Below are 19,762 nucleotides of genomic sequence, written 5' to 3'. Positions count from 1 at the left end.
TTTATATGTCTTGTGATCAGAATGTGTAAAAGTCAAAACATATGATCAGATTTATAATGGGTTTTTTTCCCCCTCAGAATACGCTTTTATGCTCGTCGGAGAAATATTTCATAAGGGCGTCAGCCATTGTTCCGATAGTTTAGAGCCAGTTACTAAGTTACCATGCGTCATTACGAGGGAAGTGACGTTACGACTGTTGAAGCGTATTACAATACTGGAAGATGTTTGGAATAAAACTCCATTGGATGGCGTTTTTAACAGCTGCTGAACGACAGTAGGATTATGATACTATGGGATACATCAACAATGAGATGCAATAGGATTCAATAGTCTGATGTCACGTCCGCCCAGCAACGACCAGCTTGGTTCTAAACAAAGAAAATCGGTACTTTTTTATTCTTAATGCTGGCTATAACTTTATCACATGTCATGTGATCAGAATGTATAAAAGTCAACAATGTTTTTCTCCTCTGGATACACTTTTATGCTCATCGGAGAAGTATTTCCTTAGGGCGTCCGTCATTGTTCCGATAGTCTAGAACCAGTTACTGTGAGTCATTACGAGGGAAGTGACGTCAGGATAGTAAAATATAACTGTATAAAATAACAATGATATAGATATACACATATATCATATCCATGGGATTTTGCCGTTTTGGAGGTATTTGGAGTAAAATTCAATGCATGACGTCTATCTATTAATCAATCTTTAATAAAAAGAAAAACCATAACTAATATCTGCCAGTATTGAATATCCATCGGATTGTTGCCAGTTTGGAGATGCTCTTAGAAAATAGACATAATATTGCATGACGTTTTGCCTGCTGGATGCCATAACAAAGTAACAACAACTCCTTTCACCAACGATAATGTCGACATGCTCTGACGGGAGAGAATACTTCAACTGAACGACAGTAAAATATAACTGTATAAAACAACAATGATATAGATATACACATATTATATCATATCCATGGGATTTTTTGCCGTTTTGGAGGTATTTGGAGTAAAATTCAATGCATGACGTCTATCTATTAATCAATCTTTAATAAAAAAAAAAAACAAAAAAAAAAAAAACAAACAAACTAATATCTGCTGCCAGTATTGAATGCCCATAGGATTGTTGCCAGTTTGGAGACACTCTTAGAAAATAGACATAATATTGCATGACGTTTTGCCTGCTGGATGACATAACAAAGTAACAACAACTCCTTTCACCAACGATAATGTCGACATGCTCTGACGGGAGAGAATACTTCAACTGAACGACAGTAAAATATAACTGTATAAAACAACAATGATATAGATATACACATATTATATCATATCCATGGGATTTTTGCCGTTTTGGAGGTATTTGGAGTAAAATTCAATGCATGACGTCTATCTATTAATCAATCTTTAATAAAAAAAAAACAAAAAAAAAAAAACAAACAAACTAATATCTGCTGCCAGTATTGAATGCCCATAGGATTGTTGCCAGTTTGGAGACACTCTTAGAAAATAGACATAATATTGCATGACGTTTTGCCTGCTGGATGACATAACAAAGTAACAACAACTCCTTTCACCAACGATAATGTCGACATGCTGTGACGGGGGAAGAATACTTCAACTGAATGTCATGTTTAAATTCTATGTGGATTTCCTGTGTCCGTGACACTTTTACGCTGATGTAGCATACATAGCACCTTATAGGTGCCGTGCTAATTGCATGACGTTTTGCCTGCTGGATGACATAACAAAGTAACAACAACTCCTTTCACCAACGATAATGTCGACATGCTCTGACGGGGGAAGAAAACTTCAACTGAATGTCATGTTTAAATTCTATGTGGACTCCCTGTGTCCGTGACACTTGTATGCTGATGTAGCATGCATAGCACCTTATAAGGAACGAGATTAGCGGAAGAGTAGCGTCCCTTGATTGGACGTCACCCATAGTCTGTGACGTCACCGGCGGAAAAGTTATTAGAGAGAGAACGTCATGTTGGTTTTGCGCATGTGTCTCTCGTCCTCGCGGAGAGGACGAGAGACGCATGCGCACAACCAACATGACGTTCTCTCTCTAATAACTTTTCCGCCGGTGACGTCACAGGCTATGGGTGACGTCCAATCAAGGGACGCTACTCTTCCGCTAATCTCATTCCCTATAGGTGCCGTACTAATATAGTGTACAATGCAACACATACATACATGCATACATACCAATTCTATCCAGCTGACGAATGTTTCCTCCTGGGTCGACTGAGTTACATGGAGTCGGACTACTACCACAGCAGTCTGTGGATGCAGGCTGCCCTGGAGCGAGACGCCAAGGAGTTGCACAAGTCCATCCGTAGGTCAGACGCTCTGGATTATTTGTCTTACAATAAGGCCATGGTGAGTCGTGTGCTCTCTCTGGATTCATTCATTGCATGGTATCTGGTCTTCATATTATATGTATGACAGGCCGCCGCGATAACATTGAAATCACGAATTTATAGTATTTATTTATTTTTATTTTTATTTGGTTTTGTTTTTTGTTGGGTTTTTTTTTTTCAATTTATCAGGGGGATTTGTGCCAAGTCAGTTATTTTACTTACAATTACAAGTGTATTTGCTCTGTGTTACCTTTTTTCAACTTAAAAAAAAATATGAACATTGGTATCGATAATTAAAAGCGAAGGGTGGCCGTCATTGATATAATATATTAGAATACTGTATATACTAACGTACACAATACACACACACACACACACACACACAGTAGAGAGAGAGAGAGAGAGAGAGAGAGAGAGAGAGAGAGAGAGAGAGAGAGAGAGAGAGAGAGAGAGAGAGAGAGAGAGAGAGAGAGAGAGAGAGAGAGAGAGAGATTTTAAAAAAATATATAACCTTACTTAGCCTGTGTGCATTTTCTGTGATATTTTGGTTTGAATGTGTGTAGATTATTATTATTCATCATTTTGAGACTCATGATCGTGTGTTGTTTATAGGCTATAGTATATTTGTGTTTACTCTGTGTGTTTATGCGCGCGTTTGTGTATGTATGTGTGTGTGTGTTTGTGTGTGTGTGATATGCGCCTAGAGTTTTATTGTATAGAGGATTGGGCGCAATATAAATAAATTTCATTATTATTATTATTATTATTATTATTATTATTATTATTATTATTATTATTATTATTATTATTATTATTATTATTATTATTATGTGTTTTTCTATATGACATGGATCGGAAACCGCTGACCTCCAATTAGCAGTTGTCTATTTTTGGAAATGTGGCGAACTTTAATCATATCCGGGGGCGATAATGTAATAATCACTACACAACTCCTTGTAAAGATAACTACGGTCCCCTGGTCTGCCCTGTGGTGGCTAAGCCGTCCGGATTAACATGTCACTCACTGGCTCGCTCAGAGAGAGAGAGAGAGAGAGAGAGAGTGAGAGAGAGAGGGGGGGGAGGGAGGGGGAGGAGAGTGAAGGGGATGAGGGAGGATGAAAGTGAGGGAAAGAGAGAGAGAGAGAGAGGGAGAGAGAGAGAGAGAGAGAGAGGATGAGAGTGAGGGAATGGAAGAGAGAGAGAGAGAGAGAGAGAGGGGGGGGGGGTGAAAAAGAGAGAGGGAAAGGATGAAAGAGAGGGAGAGGAAGAAAGACTTGAAACGTTTCGGACAACATGGGTGATTCCTGTTGACATCAGACATTTTGTTTGATGAATTATCAAATATTCCTTCATGGAATGCCTTTGCAAGGATTTCTTATAATGATTTTTTTTATTTTTAATAGCCCCATAATTTTAAAAAATAATTTTTTAAAATTGTTTTTTATCCGACGGTTATGTGCGCACATATCCCTAGTGGATTAAATGTCCAGCCATTCGTCTCGTTCACCTTACAAAACGCTGCTTTGATCCGCTACTGAACCAATGAGTCCCGCCCTATCGTGGTCCGTTTTCCCCTACTCTTGTTATCTTGTTATCAGTAGGTTTTTTTGTATCACCCTCACCCCCCTTTCGTCTCTCTACTCACCATTCTCCCCATCTCCTCTCTCTCCTCTCTTTTTCTCTTCGGTTTCTCGCTCTCTCTATCTCTCTACTCGTCTTCATCTGCTCTCTCTCCTCTCCTCCTCCTCCTCCTCCTCTCTCGCTCTCCTTCTCCGCTCCTCCCCCCTCTCTCTCTCTCTCTCTCTCTCTCTCTCTTTCTCTCGCTCTCTCTATCTCTCTAGCTCGGTCTTCATGTATCCCCCCACTCTCTCTCTCTCTCTCTCTCTCTCTCTCTCTCTCTCTCTCTCTCTCTCTCTCTTTCTCTCGCTCTCTCTATCTATCTATCTCTATCTCTCTAGCTCGGTCCTCATGTATCTCCCCCCCCCCCACTCTCACTCTCTCTCTCTCTCTCTCTCTCTCTCTCTCTCTCTTTTGCAAGCTGTAAATTTATAATGTATGTTTGAGAGAGAGAGAGAGAGAGAGAGAGAGAGAGAGAGAGAGAGATTATGATGATGATGATGATGATGATAATGAGAGGAGTCAAAAAATAAAAGAATGAGAGAAGGAACCTAACTATTGAAAAGCTACAGACAATCCTCTGTTATCCTTATCCTAATAATATAATAATATTATTATTATCCTTGGTCCAGCCTTTCCCTTCTACTTTCATACTCCTACAATCGACGGTCAAGCACCTTGGCACAGTACGTACGTACAACAACATTACAACCACACCGTACGGCATATGAAACGTCGTACGACATACGAAAACGTCATCATTATGTGACACCTGACCTGTCTCTATTGAAAGCGCAATCAGTGCCTGCCTCGTTCAAAACTTGGCATAGATAGCTGCACCACTGATCAGGGACTTTTCTCCCCTCCTCTCTCCACTCCCTTCCCTACTCCCCCTCCTCTCTCCACTCCCTTCCCTACTCCCCCCGAATGATGAATTATTATTATTATTATTATTATTATTATTAGTAGTAGTAGTAGTAGTAGTAGTAGTAGTAGTAGTAGTAGTAGTAGTAGTAGTATTAGTAGTAGTAATAGTAATAGTAGTAGTAGTAGTAGTAGTAGTATTAGTAGTAGTAGTAGTAGTAGTAGTAGTAGTAGTAGTAGTAGTAGTAGTAGTAGTAGTCATCATCATCATTGCCTTTTTCACCCTGGGTCAGGGTATAGGCCACAGACAAACAATTTCCATCCTTCCCTATCCTGAGCTATCTTTTTAATCTCATTCCAGGTCTTACCACTTCTCTGTATATCAGCTTCTTTTATTCTTCTCCATGTTCCTCGTGGCCTTCCCCTTGATCTTCTGCCCTGAGGGTTCCAGTCCAATACTTTCTTTGTTATAGTGGAGTCGTTCTTTCTAAGCGTGTGTCCAATCCACCTCCATCGTCTTCTTCCTATTTCCTCTCCCACTGGTTTCTGCTGTGTTCTTTTCCATACTTCTTCATTTTTTATTCTATCCATCCATTTTATTCTGGGTAGCTTACGCATGCACCTGTTTACGAAAATCTGTACCATCCTTATACATGCCTGTGATGCGTTCCAAGTTTCACATCCATACAGTAGGACAGACTTCACATTTGAGTTGAAAAGTCTTAGCTTTAGTCGAAGGGAGATATCTTTAGTTCTCCAAACTCTGTTCAACGATGTGAATGCAGCCTGTGCCTTTCCTATTCGTGCTTTCACCTCTGCTTCCGTGCCTCCATCCTTGTCAATTATACTTCCGAGATAGCAGAAAGTGTCTATTTCTTCGAGTTCCTGATCTTTTACATTGATCTGCTCCCTTTGACGCGTGCCTTTCTTCAAGACCTTTGACTTTGCAGGGTGAATTCTTAGACCAATTGATTCCGAGAGGCTGTTTATAATTGTGGTTTTATTATTGTTATTATTATTGTTATTATTATTATTATTATTATTATTATTATTATTATTATTATTATTATTATTATTATTATTATTATTATTATTATTATTATTATTATTATTATTATTTTTCCTCAGATGGGAAACGTTCCACAAGCTTTGGACCTAACCAATGAACTGCTCAGTATTGGTAATTCATTTTATCTATCTATCTGTCTGTCTGTCTGTCTATCTATCTATCTATCTATCTATCTATCTATCTCTTCTCTGTCTCTCTCTCTCTCTCTCTCTCTCTCTCTCTTTCTCTCTATCTATCTATCTATCTATCTATCTATCCATCCATCCATCCATCCATCCATCCATCCATCATCCAACCAACCATCCATCCATCCATCCATCCATCCATCCATCCATCTATCTATCAATCCATCCATCCATCGATCCATCCATCCATCTATCTATCCATCCATCTATCTATCCATCTATCTATCTATCTATCTATCTATCTATCTATCTATCTATCTATCTATCTATCTATCTATCTATCTATCTATCTATCTATCTATCTATTTATCTATCTATCTATCTATCTATCCATCTATCCAACCAACCAACCATCCATCCATCCATCCATCCATCCAACCAACCATCCATCCATCCATCCATCCATCCAACCAACCATCCATCCATCCATCCAACCAACCAACCATCCATCCAACCAACCATCTATCCATCCATCCGTCTATATATAGATATAGCCCGTCCGTCCGTCCATCCATTCATCCAACCAACCATCCATCCATCCGTCTGTCCAACCATTCATCCATTGATAGGGTTCTCCTTTCACCAACCCCGCCCCAATTCCTATCGTAGTGTGTCAATCATAACGTCTCTCCTAACCTTATGTTGTCACGTGTCACCATCCATGTCATTTTCGATGGTCGAAATGTTGTCTTCTCAATCGCGCACATATTCATATCCCACCTCTTGCGCGCTTGTAGAGGGTGAATGAAGTCTCTTTTTCCTCTAATCTTATCCACTGCAAGGCATGGGTGTTCTATCCCTTTTCGCCTAGCTTATTTTTGGCATGACATAATGATACTGATAGCATACCTTGACAGTGTTCAGAATTGGGTCACTTTGTGACACTTAGGTTTAGTGTCGCGTGTCCTTTCTCTCCCTACCAATTCTAAAAGACTTCTGTAATTTATCCTACATTTTTACTTTGAACAAAGCGTCCTTCGATTTCCTGACTAGGGGCTCTTAAACCTTCCATCGCGGCCCATAGAGGTGCTGTTGTTGTCTGGTTCCCTTCATCTTCCACCTTCATCTTTGTCGTTATTTAATTTTACCCTGGCCAAGGCATGTGCCTGTGTATAAGAGTAATTTTAGGTGGATTCAGGCTAGACACTAGATTGTTCACAGGATCTCCTTTTGTTTTTTTTTGTTTTTTTTGTTGTTGTTTTTTTTTTGTTTTTTTTTTGGGGGGGGGGGGGGGATTCTTTTTAATTTCTCTTGCCTTACAGATTTTCTTGGGCATTTGGAAGCGCGACTAGATCCAAAATCTTTAATATTTCTTCTTTGATATCAACAATAATTTCACTGGTAATAAGATGACTTTAACTTACTCAATCCTACATATTTTTTGCTACTTTTCAAAATTGGAAAAAATGTATTAAAAATGAGCATGTGCATAGATAGTTTCATTCAACTACCATAAACATGTAAATATGAAAAACACTAGCTTTGATATTACGCCTATAATTTGTCTCAGAAATAAATGTAATAAATAGGCATGGGGTAAAAGTAACCAGGGTAAACTTCGGATATAGTCGGTGTTAGGGTTGAGTGAGTTAGAGTGTTCCTATTATATTGTTGCTTGTTCTTTACCACTTGTGGCTGGGTTGCAGGCAGACCCTAATGAACTCAAAACATGCTGTATTCTCTTGTGTTTTCATTTCTTTTTTTTTTTTCTTTTTCTCTTCTCTTTTTTTAATTTTTTTTTTTTTAATTAATTAATTAATTTTTTTTTTTTTTTTTGGCGCTAATAGGTTTTTAATAGTTGTGCCAGCATTGTTAGATCTTTATATTAACCAATCCCTCATTTGGCTATGTGGTCTAGTGGTATGACACTCGCTTTCAGATCTGAAGGTCCAGATTTCGAGCCTCGCTCAGCGCATAGTTGAGTCCTTGGAAAAGGATCTTTACTCACATTCTCTCACCATACCCAGGTGTAAAAATGAGTACCTGGCCTTTAACATTGTTGTCTACGTCGGAAAATAATTGTGATATCGCCTTACAGGCGTCATGTCTTGTTCTACATGTTAAGCATTGCTGTTGGTTTGGGACCCCCTGTAAAGCACTTTGAGCACATTAAGTGGATTATATTGCGCTATATAAAAGCTGAAGCTCAAGTTTTTTTCATTCCTCAAATAGACTATTAATTTCTTTTTTCCACTCCCAACTACAAACAATAACCAGATCCCTACCATGAAAGGGCCACCAACAACAAGAGGTACTTTGAGGCCATGATGGCCGATGAAAGTCAGAAGGGGAAATTCTCCAAGGAGCAATCCAGGAAGGAATACCAGGCTAATCGAGATGAGTACAGAAACTCCAACGAGTTCTTGAATTACGAGGCACTCTGCAGGGGAGAAGATACGCAGGTAGATAGAACTTGAGTTTTTATTTAAATTCAAAGTTTAAAATTCATACTTTTTTGTGTAGAAATATATGGTAGTCTTAATTTGATGATTTGATAATATCAAGGTAAACCACCCACGTCAATTCACACTGTCCTCAATAGAAACCTAAAACGCCTTCAAAATAACGAAGTATTCAAATCAAAGGAAGACCTTATGAAATTAGCATCCACAGCAAAAGACGTGAACTGTGGTAGGAAATGACACAGATGATTCGAGAGGCAGCCGAGGCGTCCCGATCGGATGATTAGGAAGCGAAAGGCCTTTAGTCAGTCAGTCAGTTAAATTGATGAAAAATATAAAAGTGAATCAGCCTTCTAAAATCAAGTACATCTCATCTTGTAGGTTTCAGTAATGTATAATATCATTGATGGTCTTTTGATTCAAATCACTCAATTTGAGTTAGGGGTCAATGCTTATATGACCGTAATGTATGCAAGCTATTAAGGTTTTCGTAGTTAGAGAGACAAAATTTGGCCATAATTTTAATGTTGAAATATATTTGTTGATCAAGATGGTCTGCTAGATAGTATTGTAAGCTGCTTTTAAAAAAAAAAAATTTTCAAGAGATGGACCAATGTAAATGCTTTTATTTATTCATTTATTTTAAATATATCACCCCACCCATTCTTAAATTGTTTCTTTTTCAGGATCTAGTTAAATCTGATGGGTTTTTTTTTTTTTAATTTTTTTTTTAGTATAATGGAGAAAGAAAAAAAAGAAAAAAATTCGAGATCTAATAGATAAATTAAAAACTATGTAAAACATTGAAGTCATTGATTCAGACAAGTGTAATAAAGAGATGTTTTTTAATAGATAATGAATTATATTATTTTTAACGAAATGAGACCCCCTCTCCCCCCCCCCCCCCCCCCTTCAATCTGCTGGTGAACCTGACTTACTAATTGAAATTATTTTATAAAAAATTAAATTTGGGTTAAATAACTGTTCTTTTATTATTAAACTTTTATAAAAAGAAGGGAAAAAAACGAACAAAAATTTAATTCATTTTAGTTTAATGCTTGTCCGGTGACTCTGAATTTGATTTTCGATAACAGATTAAATAAATAATAACGTGAAGTTGAATGTAAGCTTCAATTTAATTACAAAAACAGATCAAATGAACGTCACTACGCCACTACCACATCATCTCATTCATCTGTGGTGTTTCAATCATCCTGTTTTGTTGATAAAGGGGAAACCCGAAACATTCATTTAATCTGTTTTTGTAATTAAATTGAAGCTTACATTCAACTTCACATTATTATTTATTTCTTCGAGCTTCGAGCAGCAACATTTTCACTACACAGATAACAGATTAACCGAAGTACAACATCAGATTGAGGTAGAGGGTAAATTAGGAATTACAAAAAAATTTAATGTATTAACTACTTAATTGTTTTGAAAGTCAGTGATGATGACAATTAACCAGTAGATTTTTGACCAATCAAAACATGGAATTTGTGACACACCCTCACACGTGCTCTGACAAACATTGTTGCTTGTTTATAAACAATAACGTGAATCAAATCGACCAATCAGTGATCTTTGTTATTGTCTTTATACCACCAAATGGGTTACTAGTTATCACACGATTTTCTCGATCAGATAATAAACGTTTAAATTTTCACATAGTTTTCTGTGTTAGTTCTATTGATCAAGCGGTTGAACAGTAGATAGTTTACTTAAACACATACCATCGATAGTAAAACCTGGGTAGTTTGCTGTCTACTTACTTACTTACTTATCCGAACCAGCGACCACCTGAGCTCTAGCCCTTCGGTCTTGTGCCATGACGTAGAAGTTAGACGTCTTTTGTAGTTGTTCCAAGTGACTATAAAGTGTGTTACTGATGCTTGGATTTGGTGGGAGGAATGTGCATCTCAGGTCTTCTGCTGTGTCTACCAATCACTGCGATTATTTACATTATGACGATTGTCCGAGGGGCATGGCTATCTACCTGTCTATTGTAGCATTAAAAAATTGTTGTTTTTTTTTTCCAGCCATTGAAAGATGCAGACAAGTTTACCTGTCGTTACGTGACCAATAACCACCCACTGTTGATTCTCCAACCGGCCAAGGAAGAAACCATGCACTTGGATCCCTGGCTGGTGGTGTACCATAACGTGTTGAGTGATGAGGAAATTGACACCATTAAACGTCTTGCTACGCCAAGGGTAAGCCATCTCAGAGATTCCTCAGATTCATTCTTTCTATCGACGATATTGAAATATCAGCTATATGGATTGAGACCTTTACAAATGGTGCTCATTTTAATCCAACCTAGCAACTTTACTGACTGGTTAACTCACTCAACCCTAACACCGACTATATCTGTAGTTTACTCGGCTTACTTTTACCCTATGCCTATTTCATACCTGCCTATTTTTACGGACCATCCGTAATTGTTACGGTAGTTGAGGACAATTACGAACTTACGGAAATAGAAGAAATATTACTGATACAAATGGTCGCAACGTTAAATTAAAAAATAATAATTATTTTTCATTATTTACCGCATGCTACAATAAAAAATCTCAATGCTAGGGAAAGAAAATGGTGTGATAGCTTTTTGTTAGTGCCGCGCTGAGGACCGGACCGAGGACCGGTCCCACGGTCTTTTAGCTGTGAACCGTGGTCCAGTCCCAAAGAGGAAGACCGCCGGCGGTCCTCACTTCTTATCACCTTTCAACGGTCTCGCGCCATACTACTTCCCCAGCGATTCGTTGCCTCGGTCCTTTGCCTATCTTCCACCAATCACCACCCATCCCACTTAATTAATCGCACCCACCCCCCTTTGCCATACACTAAACGACACAGACGACCATAGAGGCAGACGACCACCTCCCTCCACTCCGCAAACCGCCCTTTCGTGTGTGAGATGGGGGGAACAGGAGGCGCACGCCTTGGACGATTCCATTATACGGGGTAAATTTCAAAATTTACTACACCATAATGATCGCAATGACAATGATCTATGATGAAGGCATGACCCCTCTTCTCTAATGGGTTATTGTTTGAAATGTATGTGACTACTAAAGATGTGTGTGTATGTGTGTGTGTGTGTGTGTGTCGAACCTAGCAAGTTGCAAGTCTGATTTTTTGTTTTCTTTTGTCCATCTCTTGTCGCCACTCCTTTCTATCGCATTGTTGTCATTTAAAATAATACAATAATATTAAAATTTCGTTTGGTGTTTTAACTAATCAAGTAATATGAGTTTCGTTAGTTTCTTCCGTCCAAAAAAACCAGTTATAACGTCTGTATTTTTAAAAGGTCCAATAGAATATTTGGGGACCCCGATAGCTCAGTTGATAGAGCACTCTCTTTATACGCAAAGGGCCAGAGATCGATCCCGGGTGCAGTCGATTTTTTTCTGAATCCCTGTCTACTCAGCAATGAATGGGTAGCTGAGTTTGTTAGATCTGGCGAAAAGTCACCATCGACCCCTCTTATCACCTCATCCACCCCCTCTTATTTTAACTTCACGTCTCTCTCTTACTCTTCAATGCTCGCTGCCCTCTAATGTGTGTGTGTGTGGGGGGGGGGGGGGGGGGCATCACCCCTCTTCTCTAATTAGGTTACAATTTGAAATGAGTGTGACTACTCCGTGTGTTTTACTCCTGTAGGCCACGGTTTTCATCGTGTAGCGGTCTTTAACGGTTCAAGAATGAACGGACCGGTCTAGAGACCGGTCCTTGCGGTCTTCATTTCCCAAGGACCGTAGGACCGTGGTCCTTAAGCTTGCCAAGGACCGCCCCGCACTACTTTTTGTAAGGAAAAGAACCCCAATATTATTTTATCAGGCTGTCCTCTATATAACATGGTAAGTTTATTTTACATATTTAAAAGGGTGTATCATTATTTTTGTTTGCTTTAGTATTACTGAAATTTGACCATTAATTACTGATGAATTTTGTAGTTCTTACTGATTTTGAAATTTTCAAGTAGGCAGGTATGCTATTTATTACATTTTTATGAGACAAGTAATTATAGATGTAATATCAAAGCTATTGTTTTTAGTTTTTACATGTTAGTGGTAGTTGAATAAAACTATGTACATGCTCATTTTTAATACATTTTTTCCAATTTTGAACAGTAACAAAAATCTCTAGGATTGAGTGAGTTAACAGTCTACCTCGAAGGATTGAGTGAGTTAAAGCATTACACTGTAACCTGGATGTTCCCAGGTTCGAGACCTGATTCAGGCACTTTCATATTTTTTTTTCTCTTGGGAAAGATTATTAACCCCATATTTGCGCACTTCGGACAACATGAGTGATCCCTCTTGAAATGAGACATTTGTTTGGTGGATAAGCTATATACCTTCACAGAATGCTTGGGCAGAAGAGCATAATTTTTTTTAAAATTTAGTATCAGATGTTACTGTTTTCACTTTGAGAGCAGTAAGCAACTCAATTCAGTTGGTAACTATACGTACTGACCAAAATGGCTTGGTCTGCAGGTAATCGGAGATGTTGTTATTGTTATGCTAATTAAAGGTTATTTTCACATTGAAATATCACCGAACCATGACCACTTGAGCCTTACCCGTAGAAGTTGGATGTTTTTGTAGTTGTTCCAGGTTGATTATTCAATTTATTATTTTAATATTGTCATTATCATCATCATTATTATTGTCATTGTCTTTTTTCATCATTATCATCATCATCATTGTCATCATTATGGTCATTGTGATCATCATAATTGTCATTATCATCATCATTATCGTCATCATCACAATCATCGTCAGCAGCTTAATCTGCATCATCATTTTCAACTATTTCTATTACTACCAGCTGAATAGAGCCACAGTACAAAATGCCAAGACAGGTGCCTTGGAAACAGCCAATTACAGAATCAGCAAAAGGTGAGAATGAGTCTTTATGGTGGAGTCAATACTCATTTCTACAAAATGTCATAGTAAAATATGAAAGCAAGATTGAGCATGTTTTGGTCTAAGATATTGATTTAGAAACTTAACATCATAAAAAATAGAGATGATGGGAGGGAAAGGAGTTAAAGAACGTCCTTGACGTGTTAGCCATGAAAAGATCAGTTTATCAATAAAAATATGTTACGTGAAAAATTATGATTTTAATATTTGAGGAGATTTAAGAGGAAGGTCTTAACCCGAGTAGCACATTTGGGGCAACAATTTACTCGACCTGTACAAATGGAAAGTGACTGCGGATACATAATTTTTGTTAGTATTTTCAACAAGCTTTACTGAGGTTTTTTTTTTGGTTTTGTTTTGTTGTTTTTTTCATTGAGAAAACCACTAACTATCTTTCATTGCTTTTCCCTTCCCATTCTTGCAAGTAGGGATAATTTAATCACCCTGCACCTCAATGAGAAAGTTATTAGTTGTAGTCTCCACAAAAGTAAACACTATTACTGATAGGGTTAATATGACCGCTACATCACAATAGGGTAAGATTTTTAAAAATTGGTCCTTCAGCGCCATTAGGCCCATGGAGCAGGGGTTTATCCTGGTTTCTATAGTGTGAAATGGACAATAACATTTAATTGCTTGCTACCCTTTGGATAGGACTCTAGTCTATCACCAAGTACTTTTCTGCTAGATCTAACAAACCCAGCTACCGAATCACTGCTGGGTGGACAGGGGGGGTCAGAAAAAAATCTCGACATTACTCGGGTTCGATTTTGGTCCCTATGCATGTGAAGCAAATGCTGCACCATCTGAGCTACAAGGGCAAGATGTATTGATTGACTAGTATTTTATCCTTTGCCACATGTGCTTTGTTAGTTTGCCAATTTATGCTAAATTGTTTTACTTGATGGAATAAATAACAATGTGAAATTGAACGTAAGCTTCAATATAATATACGAAAACAGATAAAATGGACGTTTTAGATTTCCCCTTTATCAACAAAACAGGATGAATGAATCACTACAGACGAATGAGATAATGTGGTAGTGGCGTTGTTAATATGAATAAGCACTAACAACTACATTATCTCATTCGTCTGTAGTGTTTCATTCATCCTGTTTTGTTGATAAAGGGAAAATCTGAAACATCCATTTTATCTATTTTCATATATTAAATTGAAGCTCACATTCAATTTCACATTGTTATTTATTTCTTCGAGCTTCGAGCAGCACCATTTACTTTACTTGATGGATGATAGTATCCATTTAAAGAAAATTTTTCTCAAGTAGTATTTACTAATGTCTCACTTCTTCATTTCAAGTAGCAGAAATTGAAATCAACTCTATGTAGTTATAGCGTACAGTGGTATCAACACATGCTTTTAATGGGTTATCCTAACGATTTTTTATTTCACAGCGCATGGTTGCGTAATGATGAAAGTGAAATCATTAAACACATTAATGACAGGATGCAAGCCATCACTGGGCTGGAAATGGACACAGCTGAGGAATTGCAGGTCAATTGATGTTTTTTTTAAACATCTATTTAATTATTATTTATATATATATATATATATATATATATATATATAAATAATAATTAAATAGATGCAATATATATATATATATATATATATATATATATATATATATATATATATATATATATATATATATATATATATTGCACAGTCTACAGTTAGAGGTAGTTGTAGGGTGGCTGTACGTGTGTATTTTTCTCTTTCGATATGACAATTTTATTTGTAATGCGCCCAGAGCCTCCAACCAGGGGGATAGGTTGCGCAGTATAAATGCTTTATTATTATTATTGTTATTATTATTATTATTATTATTATTATTATTATTATTATTATTATTATTATTATTATTATTATTATTATTATTATTATTATTATTATTACTCACATAGCAATTTGAATTTGTCTATTGAATTTCGGTATCGTGAAGTTTTTGTTACCAATTTAATCAACTTTAAACCTCACATATGTAAAGAATATTCATCTTTTATTTACCAGTGTCTAGTTTGTATTGAACTTCATCTAACATTCTAAATTATCTCAATTTAATTAAAGCATGTATTGTCTCACCTAAATCCAGGAATTTGTTTGATTTATTAGTTTATTTAGTTATTTATTTATTCAAGTTGGAATTTATTTTTTTTTTTTCTTGTAATTCGGATATGAAAAGAAATCTTAAATGTTAAGTTTTTGGTTATGGCAAGTTCATTTAATTTACTGAAATTCCCTTCCCACTTTCTACTTTGATTTTCAGATTGCAAACTATGGATTGGGTGGACATTATGAGCCTCACTTTGATTTTGCTAGGGTAAGATTTAGCTATTTGATTATGTATTGGATTAATGATAGTTGTCTTTAGCGGGCAGAGGGCAGGATGGTATGAATCAGTTCTGACCATAGTGATTCTGGCAAGAGCTGATCTTGGTTTTTTTTTTAAGGGGTGAGGGTGTTTTGGCAAACTTACTGAGCAGTTTGATAAAGGTATAACATTTTTTTTGGCAATTAACTAATTGTCAGAAAATGATATTATTTGTGGCTACATGGTCTACTGACAGAATTGCTTATTATTACGAAAAATTCTTTGAATTATGAAATTTCAGCTCCAATTTCTGAACATGAGCATCTCTAAGTCATTAAAAAATGATAACGTATGGAAAATGAAAGTTGGTTTTAAACTACATAATTGTAAGGATTTTGAAGTGTTATCTATTCCTTATGGGGGTAAATTGTTGATTTTTAAAGTCAACTATCACAACTACAATTTTTATCTCTTAAAATTATGTAAATGTTGCTACTCGAAGCTCAAAGATATAAATAATAATGTGAAATTGAATGTAAGCTTCAATTTGATTACAAAAACAGATCAAATGAATGTTTCAGGTTTCCCCTTTATCAACAAAACAGGATGAATCATCTCATTCATCTGTGGTGTTTCATTCTTAAAGTTAAGTTCTAAGAAAAGTTCATCAAGTAGGGTGGGTTTATTTCCAAAACTTTTTTTTTAAAGTTTTAAAAATTAAATTGGTTTAATTCTGATCATTGTGACTTGAAACCTATTTCCTTTATCTAGTTAGTTAACCCTGACATAAAATCAGAATACAAGATTACATACAGTGGGTCATTGGATTTGAAGCTGATGTCACTCAAAAGTTTTGGATGATTAAATAATAGAAATGCTCAGATTTGTCATGAAAATCAGTTTCTTGACCAATTGCTATTTTAAAAAATGAGCTTTTACATAGCGCAATATCCACTAAACTGCCAACAGCAACATTTAACATGTAGGACGGGACATGACGCCTGTTAGGCGATATTACAATTTTTTCGGACAGAGACAACGCTGTTAACGGCCAGGTACTCATTTTATACCTGAGTACGGTGAGAGAATGTGAGTAAAGAGTCTTTTCCAAGGACTCAACTATGCGTCGAGTGAGGCTCGAACCCAGGACCTTCCGATCCGAAAGCGAGTTACATACCACAAGACCACATAGCCGCAAATCTTAATAAATTCCTATTGGGCAATATATTTAAACGATAAGGAGTGGAGCTGCATTTTAGATTATAATTAAGAATGTGACCCATTGTGTCAATTGGTATTATGCCAGGAATGAGCTATACAGGGATGAAAATCTGAACAAGTGTATGAAAATCTTTTTTTTAAATTGAGCGTTTATATAGCGCAATATCCACTAAACTTGCTCAAAGCGCTCTACAAGGGGTCCCTGACCAACAGCAACACGTAACATGTAGAGCGAGACATGACGGCTGCTAGGCGATATTACAATTTTTCAGACATAGACAACACTGTTAACGGCCAGGTACTCATTTTACACCTGAGTAAGGTGAGAGAATATGAGTAAAGAACCTTTTCCAAGGACTCAACAATGCTTTGTTTTTGAAGTTTAAAAGAAATTAAACCCATTCCCTTGAATGAAGGCATTTCTTTTATGCAAGTTTTATAAACTAAGCCAAAAGTTAGATTTTTAGCATTCTTCCCATGCCAGCATTTTGGTGTTTTGGGACCATTCACAGACATGCCAACTACTAGGAAAAAATCGTAAAAATACGAATTTTTGGCTTCAACAATAGAAATAAATAGACATTTTTGATTCAACATAATGTGATCAAAAGAAAACTTTGGTGCCACAAAGCATCTATTCAGGGTTTTGAAGACATATTTAATACTGATAAATGTAAAATATTAATTTGTAAAGTTAATTATAGTGACTTCTATTTCTTCTCTCTGAAAACTACGATTTTTTTTACATTTCAAGTTGGCAGGTCTGCTTTCAAATTCAATCTCCGGGTGGACTTGATCATGGTTCCAGACATTTTAATGATTCGAAAGTCTAAAAAAATTGCTGGCACAAATTAGACATTTTGATTTCAATGCATTTTCATGCTGGTATGTTTCAGAGGAGAAAGTTGACATATCTGGAAAGGTTAACTGGCAATCGTATTGCAACATTTTTGTCATACGTAAGTTACTTACAGAGGTAACAAAACCCTGGCTTGCATCATTTGACTGTTTACCATTCGACATGAAAAAAAAAAAAATAAGTAAAAAAGATACAAAACTGCAACTTGTAGAAAATAAATCTTATCATCCAGATATGATTACTTTATAAAATTATTTTTCAACAGCTCCACATTTTTCCATAAATTCTTAAGTTGTCGGTATGGAAGGATAAAACCCAACGACAACAACAAAAAAACGGTTTGAAGAATAAAGAGAAAAACAAATTGAAGTCCATTGGTTGATGAGACATATTTTCTATTGCCAAGCGATAATGACAACTGTAAATTGTGGTCAAGTCGTTGCTCGGAGTTTTTTTCAAACTTGTTTAGCAATAAGTTTCCAAATTATGATTGTAATGCATTTGTTTTATGTATCGAGAAAAAGTTATTTATAGTTCTGAATTTTTCTATATATTTTGATAGCATTTTTTGCTATACAATTCAATTTTGTTATTAAAATCATTAGTTCAGTTAAACAATTATATAGACCTGATTGAGGCCACAATTTAATGTGTCATTACATGAGCATTGGAGCTGTCAGTGTTGTGAGATTTTGCGAGTTTGTGGGAATGGAAAACAAAATCGAATGGAGGTGTAAGATTGATAGTTATATTTTTCCATGTTTCTAATGAATCACTTTATATTGGCCCTGATTATAGAAAGAAGAAAAAGATGCTTTCAAGAGTCTGGGCACAGGAAACAGAATAGCCACATTTTTAAATTATGTAAGTCTTGAATCTATGGTTCAGTGCTATATTTTGTCAAATCTATCTTCAGGTAGGGATTTAATATTGAATTTTCTTAAATGTGTATGTAATAAGGATAGGTCTTGTCCCTTTGTGCAGTAAGCATTTTTCAAGGGAGATCGTTAAAAGTTGTTTGTTTTTTTGTTGTTTTTTTTACAATGATAGATATTAATTTAATTATTCGGGTGTGTGTGCGTGTGTGTGTGTGATTTGTTGACATTGCAAGTAATTTCAAATCCATAACCGAGCACTGATTCATCTGCAGTCATCTCTGTTGTGTCAAATATTAGATTTTTGTTTTGTTTTTTGTATATATTGCATACCTGCCAACCCTTCCACTTTTGGCGGAATCATTCCTATTTTCACTCTTCCATTTTGTACTATTCCGCCATTGTCTCTAAAATTCCAATTTACAAAAGTGATGAGAATGGTAAGAATAAAAAAGAGCAAAGAGGGCGGGGGTGAAAGAGGTGAAATTCCTATTTTTTGGTCTCAAATTCCTATTTTTAGGTGTCCTGCTTCCACTTTTGGAATGTGAAGGGTTGGCAGGTCTATATATTGCAATCACGGGAATGCGTGAAAAGAGCCTAAATCAGTCAGAGGGTCATAAAATGGTTGATTTGTATGGCCAATGCTTTTTTTTTTTACCTTTCCACTTTACACCTTGAACCTTGTAAAGGATAAGTAAGTAAGTAAGAACCTTGTAAAGGGCCTTTACTTTCAAACAGCTTTTGCTATTTTGTTCTTTATCCAGTCTTTGCATGGCTATTATGAAATTTGACAGACTTAGATCTATGCTCAAATTATTGTAGACTAACCCTTATATTTATTTAATTTTTTTTTCTATTAAATAAATAACTTTCATTCCCTTTCCCCGTCCTTAAGTGGTTGTGACTTGGACTCATGATAAAAATGACTCCACTTATGATAAAAGTAATTTCATCAAGTAATGGTTTATAGATTATCTTAGAAAAGTACTTCTTTCTTCATTCTCTTCCTCTTCCTTCTCTTCACCTTCTTTCAACATTCTGAT

General features: G+C 36.3%; 1 protein-coding gene across 3 annotated transcripts in view; it reads left to right on the top strand.

Annotated features, from left to right (window-relative positions):
• The window catches only part of LOC144973604 (prolyl 4-hydroxylase subunit alpha-1-like), a 49,600-nt gene that overhangs the window by 23,964 nt on the left and 5,874 nt on the right, over positions 1-19,762 (top strand). The window contains exons 5-12 of one of the 3 annotated variants that reach the window (XM_078916250.1): positions 2,222-2,382; positions 5,973-6,024; positions 8,316-8,500; positions 10,540-10,713; positions 13,334-13,404; positions 14,845-14,944; positions 15,720-15,773; positions 18,643-18,708. In XM_078916250.1, the coding sequence (XP_078772376.1) occupies positions 2,222-2,382; positions 5,973-6,024; positions 8,316-8,500; positions 10,540-10,713; positions 13,334-13,404; positions 14,845-14,944; positions 15,720-15,773; positions 18,643-18,708 (863 nt within the window). Of the gene's footprint in view, positions 1-2,221; positions 2,383-5,972; positions 6,025-8,315; positions 8,501-10,539; positions 10,714-13,333; positions 13,405-14,844; positions 14,945-15,719; positions 15,774-17,881; positions 17,981-18,642; positions 18,709-19,762 lie in introns of those variants that run through there. The other 2 variants (XM_078916249.1, XM_078916251.1) reach the window with 2 other exon arrangements.

Source organism: Berghia stephanieae, chromosome 5 (genome assembly GCF_034508935.2).
Source record: "Berghia stephanieae isolate SIO BIC M18660-M18661 chromosome 5, UCSD_Bste_1.3, whole genome shotgun sequence".
Classification (NCBI taxonomy): Eukaryota; Metazoa; Mollusca; class Gastropoda; order Nudibranchia; family Aeolidiidae; genus Berghia; species Berghia stephanieae.
Note: the sequence above shows the minus strand (reverse complement) of the source record. Positions and strands in the feature narration are given on the sequence as shown.